This window comes from Barbus barbus (assembly GCF_936440315.1).
Source record: "Barbus barbus genome assembly, chromosome: 8".
In the NCBI taxonomy this organism is placed as follows: domain Eukaryota; kingdom Metazoa; phylum Chordata; class Actinopteri; order Cypriniformes; family Cyprinidae; genus Barbus; species Barbus barbus.
Window position 1 is genome coordinate 31,304,919 of NC_136736.1, and position 12,213 is coordinate 31,317,131.

At 34.3% G+C, this 12,213-nt stretch overlaps 1 protein-coding gene across 1 annotated transcript; it reads right to left on the reverse strand.

Moving 5' to 3' along the window:
* Window positions 1-5,075: 5,075 nt before the first annotated feature.
* Window positions 5,076-9,207, reverse strand: LOC306874342 (carboxypeptidase O; the record flags this gene model as incomplete). Its single annotated transcript, XM_079424307.1, has 9 exons — window positions 5,076-5,341; window positions 6,538-6,622; window positions 6,725-6,927; window positions 7,626-7,719; window positions 7,821-7,937; window positions 8,325-8,429; window positions 8,637-8,738; window positions 8,814-8,874; window positions 9,152-9,207. The coding sequence occupies 9 exons, from the start codon at window positions 9,205-9,207 to the stop codon at window positions 5,076-5,078; spliced, it is 1,089 nt and encodes a 362-aa protein (XP_079280433.1).
* Window positions 9,208-12,213: the final 3,006 nt, after the last annotated feature.

Below are 12,213 nucleotides of genomic sequence, written 5' to 3' on the forward strand. Positions count from 1 at the left end.
GGGTGGCAGAAACACACCTCAGATCTGGTTAAAGCAGTCTTGGTGGCAGTTGTCATGGAAACAGAGGTGGGCGGCAGAGCTGTCACAGTCCCATTAGTCGAGGTGATGAGTGTATGGCACGTGGGCAGCGCCGAAGTGTTGCACTGTAATAATAAGGCATCATATACTGTCTGATATGCCACATTAGCATTTCATAAAGGTTTTGTGCAAGAAATAGAAGTCCAACATCAAAACACATTTGCACTTGTTGTCCGATACATTGATTGGAAAAACAAAACGCATGCATCAAAGAGGGAAGATATTCGAAAAGGAAAATTTTATTTAATAAATATATATTGCAATGTACTGCCGAGAGGTGGAAGGAGCAACAAAGACAAAAGCAGAAAATGAACACTGGATAAAACCCCTCACTTGTTTCTTCTAGACAGCAATGAGATTAAATTACTAATGAAGACTTCAGGTTTTTCTAATTTTCAGATTTTTTGCATGAAAATAAGTAAATAAACAATAGACACTTAAGTTGGAAATCAAAATCATTTTAATATTATCTCCAACATTCTCATGAAAATATCTGAGAATATCTGATGCTATCATCGTTAATTTTATAATTCTATTAATATTTTAATAAGTTAATATTCACTACCATCCAAAAGTTTAAGGTCAGTAAGATTTTATTTTGAAAGAAATGGATACTTTTATTCAGCAAGTATGCACTAAATAAAGACTTTACACTGTTGCACAAGATTTTAAATTCAAATGAATTTTCTATTCAAAGAATTCTGAAAAAAAGTATCATGGTTTACACAAAAATATTAAGCAGCAGAACTGGTCTCAACATTGATACTTATATAATAAAATACATTTCTTTCTTGAGCAGAAAATCAGCATATTAGAATGATTTCTGAAGGATCATGTGACTGGGGATGTTGAAAATTCAGCTTTGCATCACAGGAATAAATGACATTTTACAATACATTGCAATAGAAAACTATTATTTTAAATAATATTTATATTTCACAATATTTCTGTTTTTACTGTATTTTTAACTTTTAAAAAAATGCAGTGTTTGTGAGCATAAGCATAAAAAACATTTAAAAATCATACTGACCCCAAACTTTCGAACAGTATTGTAAATAATTATAATTGAACATTTCTATACATACGTTTGCTTGTATGTCAGTGATTTTCTAATTTTTGTCTGTTTCCAAATTTTTTTTTTTTAAATGTGGGAGTGACATCTGAGACCATACCGTAAAAAACATAACTTAGCATCTCCATTAAGTCTCCTGAGATATAAAAGAGCAACTTCTGAGCAATATGCTCCTCGGGGGGTGATTTGAAGAGGGTGGTCTCATATGAGGTAATAAAGAGTTTTAGTAACAGAGGATCCAAAAATCACATGCTTATGATCAGTAGATGCATCATGACAAATGGCGTGTACTGAATGTTTTGACATTGACTAATGAATACGTCTTAATGTTGCACATTTACGTATGGCACAAGCCCGACCAAAGGCAAATAAACACTGCAGCCATAATCAAAAACAAACCAATGCTTTCTACAGCCCTCGAACGATCAGTGAAGTAAAACAACTCCAGCCCAGCTGTGCGTCTATCTCCAGACGTCAAGTCTGACTTCTATTTTCACCACTCCAGACGTCCTCTTCACAGATCTGGCTGGAGCCCAGTAGGCGATCATATTACCTTCATGTCACAGCACACAGCTATGATGGATGGCCATTGTTGGTACTGTAATGCTCATGCACATTATTCACCAGCATTGCTCCTCCAAACAGAGATTGTCTTTCTCATATGGGGCCACCACAGAGCAGGAATGGAGATTGAGAGGTCTCTGAGAGGGACTGTTTTCTCATGATGGACCAATGGCATGACTTGTTTTGGGAGTTCATGAGGGTATAGTGGTACCACGGTTCAATAGTTGCGGGTAAAGGTTGAATGTCTACTTCATGAGATCACGGGTTCCCAGTCTTTTTTGTCTGCTGAAACTCAATGATATAAATGATTTACTTGAAGAATCTCTTGAGACTGCAACTAGTTAAGTTGTATTTTTGTTTAATACATACAATGATCATCATAATTTTTTTTGTTATATGCACACCTGGTCAGAATTGTTGGTACCCTTGGTAAATATGATCAAAGAAGGCTGTGAAAATGAATCTGCATTGTTAATCCTTCTGATCTATTATTTAAACAATTCACAAAAATCTAACCTTTCATTGGAGAATAAGAATTTATAATGGGGAAATATCATTATGAAATAAATGTTTTTCTCTAATACACATTGGACACAATTAACGGCACCCTTTTATTCAATACTTTTTGAAACCTCCATTTGCCAAAATAGTATATAGAAGTTTTCTCCTATAATGCCTGATGAGGTTAGAGAACACCTGACAAGAGATCAGAGATCATTCCTTCATCCAGAATCACTCCAGATCCTTCAGATTCCCAGCTCCATGTTGGTGCTTCTTCTCTTCAGTTCACCTCACTCATTTTCTACAGGGTTCAGGTCAGAGGACTGGAATGGCCAGCAGAAGCTTGGTTTTGTGCTCAGTGACCCATTTCTGTGTTGTTTTTGAGGTTTGTGTTTGGATTGTTGTACAGTTGGAAGATCCAAACATGGCCCATTATCAGATTTCTAATGGAGTCAGTCACCTTTTGATTTTTTATCTGTTGGTATTTGATAGAATCCATGATGCCATGTGTCTAAACAAGATGTCCAGGACCTCCAGCAGAAATATAGGCCCACAACATAAAAAATGCAGCAGTATATTTCATTACACACATGGGGTACTTTTTATCCCTGTGTTCCCAATCTTGAGTGTTTGCTGCATTGAGTGAATTTTCACTGCTCTAGCTCTTTTCTTAAAGCCACTTCACTAATTTGTGAAGCTCAGTTATCCTTTACTGCACATCTGAAATATATTTTTTGTTTTTTCTCATTGTGATGGATGATTAAGGGAAGTTGGGCTTTGTTTTCCCTCCTATTTATATTTCTGTGAAACAGGAAACCATGGCTGGATAATTTCATGTTCTTAATCACCCTGTAGTGCTCAAAATTGTGAATATGAATGGGAATATATTTCAGATATATTTTACCATTGGTACCAGTAATTGTGTCCAACATGTATTTGAGAAAAAAACATTTCATAATGATATTTCCCCCCATTTCAAATTCTTATTTTTCATTGAAAGCTTAGATTTTTGTGTTTAAAAAAAAAAAAAAAAAAATATCAAACGTTTTTTTTTTTTTATATATATATAGGCCATCAGTGGACTATAAAGCACCTGTCCTAGACTTTATAATTTCAGAGATGCACCAATACTGGTGGTGATAATTATTTGAATGTCATGGCCAATAACTGACAAATGACCAGTTCCCAAATTCTGTAATTTACAAGTGATCATTTTTTTTAATGTTTAATACATATAATAATTTGTATAATAATAATTGTTATTCTTCACTTTCTACATTTATATGTTATAAATATACTATACAAATATTTTAATAATTTTTGTATTGATTATTTATTTTTTTGTCTTTAAAATTTAGATTTTTGAATATGAGCATATATTTGTTAAATCTTTATTCATTTTAATGTTTATAATATTTTAATATATTTAATATTCTGATTGTTTTTCATTTTAGACTTTTAATATAAAATATAATGTAAATAATTTCTTACTGTTTAATTTTATTTTATTTCTAACACAATCTCACAAACCACCACAACTTTGCTTTTAAACCCAATTTACATTCTTCTTTTTTCCCCTTTACAGCATACAGTAATTAATATGTTTGTTTGGAGTGGCATGCTACTATACTTACCATACTAAGTTTGTATGTAGCATATGCTTTGCATTATGCATTTGAACTATATGCAAAACGATAACTGAAAAACTCTTGCAAAATGTGAGAATAAAACCATAGCATACTACATACTGTTTCACATATAGGCAGTGTATATACTGGACAGTATTCAGTACACTGTGCACTAGTATTCCATCCCAGTCATAGCTAGAATGGAAATAAATAAATAAATAAAACATAAAAAGTGTTGACCTTTGTTTCAGTCCTTTGGTTGAAATGAAGAGAGGTAGGCCAATATACTCAGCATCTACCATCATGATTTCTCTGGGAATTGTTAATATGACAAACAGGGCATATCTCTGTTTTCTTTGTCATGCAGTCAGTCAGTGATAAATAGAGGAGGGCTTCAGTGAGTCTAGAACAGCTCTTTGTGTGTATAGTAGGAGAAGCCTGACACAAGGGAGATCTTATCCTTCATTTCTCTGATATGTTTAACTTCTGTGCGGTTGAGGAAGGGTTGCCTGATCTTTCCCACGAGCACTGATCCATGTCCCTTTTTCTCTACTTATTATACCATTATTGTTTGATCTTATCTGTGGTTGCTGATGTTGACAGCAGTTTAAACAGGCTTGCAAACATCTTCAATGATATGTGTGTATATACTGCCATCGGCTGACCAAATGGAGCTCTGCAATCAATGTTACAAATCACAGAAAATCACTCTCGCTAATATATGTCATAATATTTCTTATTAAAATAATACATTAATAATAAGTAACCATTTATAATTAATTGAATTTAATTATGTTTATTAATTGTTTTGTTCATTAATTTAATAAACCATAATAATATCTATGATTTTTTTTATCACATTTATTCTTATTAAAATTGATCAATTAATAATAACTAACAATCAAAAATTATTTTTTAATTTAGTCGTCTGTTTATTAAATTATATCAATAAATGTATTAAATAATAATAATAAACTACTTATGATTTTCCCCATCTTTTCCTTATGTGTCTTGTTTTTGGAAGACAATTGGTTACAAGTTGTTTCTAATATCTGTTTTTTTTTTTTTTTAATGGACACAATTCACACTTACATATGTCTGAATTTGATTGCATTAGACAGAAAAATATCAAACCAGGTGGTTTTTGTTACACAGTTCTTGTTTCGAGCATAAAAGAAAACAACAAGCATGTTTGAAAAATAAAATCACATGATCCGTTTTGATATAGTGGTCTAAAACACATTAGCGCTTGAGATCCATAAGGCGGTCAGTGTTGTCCACAGTGTGGCTGTGACTGTAATCGCTGCACTTTTGAAATTCTTATCATGGATGTAGTTTACGATGGACATTGCACCCTGGTAAGCTTCTTCACATGTGGGCTGGATTTGATCCTCGGGTAGAATGAAGCCGTAGTTCCCATCATCTCGTAACTCGAACGTAAAGGAGTATGGGATCCCTATGAGCCTTGCGAAATCACGTGAAGAGCCAGAATTTGCATCTGCGAAGAATGTTTCAATGTGATTAACTGTCATTCTTTTGACTAAAAATGCATTATCTCATACAGAAACACCTGGAGTTGCTAAAGATATGAATGACTGACTTTGTTGTATTTATGCTAAATAAACTGAACAACAATAGGGCTGTGAAAGTCATTTTTTTGTTTATGTATCTGAAGTGAAGTGACATGCATACGGCCAAGTATGGTGACCCATACTCGGAATTCGTGCTCTGCATTTAACCCATCCAACATGCACACACACACAGCAGTGAAGACACACACACACACACACACACACACACACACCGTGAACACACACCCGGAGCAGTGGGCAGCCATTTATTCTGCGGCGCCCGGGGAGCAGTTGGGGGTTCGGTGCCTTGCTCAAGGGCACCTCAGTCGTGGTGTTGAGGGTGGAGAGAGCGCTGGACATTCACTCCCCCCACCTACAATCCCTGCCGGCCCGAGACTCAAACCCGCAACCTTTGGATTACGAGTCCAACTCTCTAACCATTAGGCCACGACTTCCCCAATCTCTGGACAAAACAGCAGTAATTTTATACTCTCTTAACTGATCAAATAAATGAAGATACAAAACTAAAAAACAAATAATTATCATTTTAAATGTTACGAATGAATTTCGGCATCTTTACATTAAAATGTATTTTAATGTAAAAAATGTCTTTAAAATGTATTAAACATTACATTTTTAATGATTCACTTTCATTGAGCCTTAGATAAATATTAAATTCTCACGGATATCTATAAATTAAAATAGCCTATGTCTAAAATTGCTGATAACTCATATGTAACTGTATTGACTGTGTTTTTTACAGGTTGAGGAAAAATAGCAACGTATTATTTTACAATTCAGTTATTGCTGAAGGAAATAATTTTGGATTTTTTTAGTAGTTTTACAGAGGTGAAGAAACTGCAGTGAAAGGTTTAGATTTGGAAAAAACTAAAGCAAACCTTGAGAACATTTCTTTCTCAAATTAGTCCAGCTGTTAAATGCGTGTGGTGTCACTCAATGTACGTTTGACTCACGAGGATGACTTCTATTGTGCATCCCCTTAATTGATTCTGCTATAAAATTAGCAGTCTATTTTTTAAAAATGGGCTATTCGTGTGATTTCAAATTCCTTTTTTTGACTGTCTTCAGGTCATGCGAGTGTACACTGGTTTAAAGTACTCACACAGTATATCAGGTGGAGTGCCCACTTTGTAGCTCTTCCCATGCACTGCTGTGATGGCTTTAGCTGCAGCGAGACCTACTTCCATCTGAAAACACATAGACAGATGTGCAGTTTTCATTCAAAACTTACAGTATGCTTGAAAGCTTCTAGTCCTAACTTATCCCAAAGAATTTGCTCTTATTCTTACCAGTTCATCGTAATTGGGTGCTGAGATGTTGGGGTGTCCATATGGGACGAGGATCAGCTGACCGTACGAGTGGATGGTGAGATAACAGAGCAGTTGGTTTTGATGTGCTCCCAAAAAGTCAGTGACAGCTTTGGCCTCTGACTCAGACAGAGCAGTCCGTCCGTTATAGATCTCTGAACAGCAGTCCCTGGAGATCCCCACCACTAGTGAACAAAAACAGAGGGACTAGATCAAGGCTCCGTTAGCCTTGATTGCATGTCTGCTCTTGATAACTGCTCTATCATGCTTGACTCTGCAGAAGCACAGCAAATGTGAATGAGTTTTGTCGGGTTATCCTTGTAGCTTTTTATTTGTTTACTACTACAACATTAGGTTTATCTCTGCCAGCTTAAACACACCTGCAATTTATGACCTGTAGAGGGTGGGATTGTGGAAAATCGAGATTAATATAGTACACTGAGTGCTGTTAAGTCATCTGTAAAGTCATGTTTATAACCCTTTATATCTCTTATATATAGATGCGTATATATAGCTGATATTTGAATTCATTTTTTAATTATATTGTAATGATTTGCAACTGTAAAAATTGCATCTATTTTGGTTTAGTAGCGTATGTGGAAATGTCAATAATGTAATACATCTGGGTTACAGGAATATTTATTTGTTTGTTTGTTTATTTATTTATTTATTTAATACAGCTATGTCACAATTATTTAACCCCTATTCAACTTTTCTGCTTTACTTCATTTGTGTATATAGCATGGCACAAAATTGTAAGCCTTTAAAATAAAGTACTGTAAGCCCTTGCAAACTCTATAACAAAGCATAGCTTTTACACATACTTTACATTTAGCCCATGAATGTGCTGAAATTGAGATATTGAAATAAAAATGTTACTTACTCCCCCAGTTAGCATAAAAGTTGCGGTTAAGATCAGTGCCCAAACATGTGCAGTTTCCAGTCCCCGGTGATCTAGACTTCCTCCATAGTCGAGTCTTTAAAACATATCACTTATATTTGCTAAACATTTCAAATGTGCAGATATGTTACCTTTATCAAATGTATGTTATATAATACTTCACAGGATGAAACTCACTGTGTTATCCCTCCAGGAATAAATATATCCGTCCATGTTCAGCACTGGGGTGATGTAGAAGTCCAGGTTTTTAAATACTCTGTTCAATTTCGAGTCTGTTTTGTAGGAGCCCAGGATCTTTTCCACCATAACAAACAGATCAATTCATTTTTAGATTAAATTATTTTAATTCATATTAAATATAATATTTTATATTTGGAGAAACACCTATACAAAAAAGTTATTATCATATCCACATGAATCTCAGGGTCAACAAGCTACAATACGAGCTTTACATTCATTATAATGGCAGTATCAATACTTGTGAGCTCTGCAAATATCTATTCAAAATAGCATACCATAACATAAACAAGTGTTGCATTGCATTTACAGACAGATGGAGTACAATATAAACAATGTCCTGTCATGTAATAAAATGGATGTGATATTTCTGGGAATAACACTTCAGGTGTATCTCATCACGACTAAATACTTCATATTAATTTCAATGTAGTAAAGTCTCACTTCTTTAACAAAATGCTGGCAGAAAGCAGGAGCGATCCATTCCCTGGCATGAATCCCACAGTCCATCCAAATGGCTTTCTTGGGTGTGGTGCTTTTGAAGCCGATCTGCATATCAGATGCAAACAAGAAAGTCATGGCAACATATGTTATTTCATTACTTTAAATAATCAAATTAATTTAACCAATTTCAACATCATTTTGAAATTATGAGAGATTTTAAGTTATAGAACTATAATTTAAGTTGAAATAACTTCAAATAAACTCAAAATCCACCGGGTGATGATAACAAGTATTGCACTATACAGTTAGTACCTTTAGTAATGTAATGTTCCTGTTCTCATAAGTTTGTCCATATATCATGCTGGACACAACATCTGGGTTTTCCCTTTCCATCTGATTCATCCAGGCTGAAATCTGTTTGGAGAGATTTACCAGGTCAATAAAAGTATCAATCAATCAATATCAATTACTAGTACAGGATAACCTCACCTCATCCATGGTGTGGTACTTTGTGTAGTCATACGATCTCTGTTCCAGTCCACCAGCCAATCTGTAATAAATTAAAACACTTTACTGAATCAAATAAGGAAAAAATCTCTCAGATGTAATATTTTAAAAAGACTGATCTTATGCATCCAAGTTTATGTCTAAGGACATCCCATGTCCCAATGTCAGATATCCTATTTAATAAAAACAGTTGTTCTATCTTTTTCCATTAATGCAAAGCTAGAATTATCTCAGCTTTCCCAACAAAACTTAATGCTTTGTTCTGTCTTAATTCAACCTCTAGAGACCAATAAAACAAAGTCATAACCCTGACACCTTACCTGTCCTGGGCCACCAGAACCAAGACCACCAAAACAGATATTACTGAGCCCTTCATGGTTTGTTTGTTATCCAGGCTTGTTGAACCTGACAGTATGAACCTAGTACAGCCTGAGAGTGACTTATAAAGCAACTCTCATCTGAGATACAGAGAAACCACCTCAACTGATAACTGTGTTAATATATAAACCAAAAACATTTATTCAGCATCCAAGTTATCATAAATCGGGTCTAACACACTGAGCTGTTAAAGTGAATCCTCCTGTAATCAGGGCATGGCGACAATAAATATTCAAATATCCATTGATTAACCTTCGATCCATTGATTAACCTGCTCAGTTAAATTAGCTAATGTATAGATATTTCAGTAGTTTTGTTGCGTGTGAAAAGTTCCAACGGTGCACTATAACTCACAAGCCATCAGCTCACGTCATCAGTAATGATATCTGAGAAATTTAACATCATCAGCATAGACAATATGGAGTAATCACTTATCAGCAGTAATGTGTATTTCCCTTGGGCTGGGCAATATTAATTAGCAGATTATGTCTTTTTATTATGATTTCATGCCATTTTTTATGACATCCAGACAGAAGCAGTCCAATGGTCAAAAGGTCATGAGTGTTGCATTTATGACTTTTTATAATGGTTTATGGGGACTCTCCATAGGCGTAATGGTTTTTATACTGAACAAACTGTGTGTGCTATTGCCCTACACCAACCCTACACCTAAACTTAGCCCTCACAGGAGACTTTGTGCATTTTTAGATTTTCAAAAAAACACCATTTAGTATGTTTAAGCCTTTTGAATTACGGGGACATAGGCAGTGTCCTCATAAACCACCTTCATATTGTAATACCTCTGTCATACCCATGTCATTATACAAATTCGTGTCCTCATAAACCACATAAGCATGCACACACACACACACACACACACAACAGTACTAATAGTAATAGTAATTATAATTATAATAATTCATATTTATTCATTTTGATATGCGTGCTGTTAAATATGGTGTATGTATTGTTAAACATATTAACAATAACAGTAACCACAATATCTATGTTATATCCTTGCTGTCACTAAATTAGGAGGTCTATGCATTGGTATAATTCACAAATCTTATTCACGTAAAATTAGTCACACCATTACACTGAATAAAGAAAACAATCATTTAATTAAATTTAAAAATATGTATTATTGAATTAAAGGTTATAATTAAAAAAAAATAATAATATTAATAAGTGAACATGTAATGAAATCCTTTTCTGTAATCCTGAAATGAAATACATCATAACTGTTTCACACTTTCAATAGTTTGTCGCTAGCATGCAATCTCCGTAAACTCATGAACCAGTGTTTTTCCCCTGATCTCGAATACATTTTATACATTTGTAGACATTTTTAGACTTTTGTATAATTAAAATGAAGAATAGGTCTCTTATTTGCCTGATTAACACACTTTCCCTAAAACAAATCTAAGCCCTGCAAATTAAAACAAATAATAAAATGAATATAATTATATATATATATATAATATATATATATATATATATATATATATATATATATATATATATATATATATATATATATATATATATATATATAATACAGACTCTTCCTATTTAATGGTATTAGATGATTTGTTAATTACATTTTATGTCTTACAATTTCAATAAAACATTTGCAGTTGCAATTTGTAAAAAGGTGTTTTTAAGCATGAATGAGCTGAGTTTTAGTTTTAATTTTGACCAACAGGTGTCACCAATGTATGGTGTTATGAGTTCTTCGAGAAAGTGAATCATTTTGCGAAGCAATTGGTTGAATGGAGACAATGAACTGGCACAGGACAGAGAATACAGGGAGAATAAATATAAAAGGAAATGAGGAGTGGAGGGAAACCTAGTGGGAAAAATGAACTAATAATGAGTTAACAAGGGGCAGAGTTGCCAGAACCCAAAGCTGTCTCAAAACCTGCTGAAATGAAAATTAGTCTAATTTATGCATATTATTTACAGACATTTTCTCTGTAATTTTTCCCACAACTGTATTGTCCAATTAGCATAATTGTCTGGAAAACCACAACCCTGCCAACACTGCAGGGGGCGGGGCCAAGGCAAGAGACTGACAGAAGAGCACATGGCACACAAACAAACAAACGAAAAGCACATGGCAAACAAACATGACAGAAGCCACTAGGTGCGTTCGAGATGAACTACACTAGCCTGCCACCTGCTGGCGAGATCTTCCAGTTGCAGGCGGGGGAGGAGTAAAGAGACTGCCGTCAGGTCGGACACTTCGTGCTTTCTTTTTTTTTTTTTTATTGCAATTGAACAATCAAATAACAAATAATAATACACTTGAACATCCATAACAATGAAATGACAGTGGATGACAAAAACATAAGGAAGACAACAGAAACATTTTAAGTAGTCCTACAAAGAAAAAAGACATATTAATCCAGTTACACTTCGCTCAACAAAATGTCATATAATTTCAAAAATTTGACACTTTTTTTGTTGTTAATTTTTTTCAACGTCTTAATTAAGTAGTTAAAGTCACACAAAAAATTATATAATTTGGGTACTTTTAGAGAAAACTTACACTTATGGATAAAATATTTTGCTAATAAAATAAATATGTTTCCAATATATTCTGTTTTATGATTACAATGAGAAAAATAACAAATTACATCACCCAATACAAATTCAATATCTAATTTTAGTTTTGAAACAAGGAGTTTTGACAAATCCAACCAAAATTCTTTAACAAGGGAGCAATATGTGTGCCAGATCTTCAGAAAGAACAAAAGAAGCAAAGCACCAGGCCCCGGCGGTGTGTCACCAGCCTGCCTAAAAATCTGTGCTGACCAGCTGGCCCCCATCTTCACACAGATCTTCAACAGATCACTGGAGCTGTGCGAAGTCCCCTCATGCTTCAAACACTCCACCATCATCCCCGTCCCAAAGAAACCCAAAATTACTGGACTTAATGACTACAGACCTGTGGCTCTAACGTCTGTAGCCATGAAATCATTTGAAACACTGGTTTTGCCTT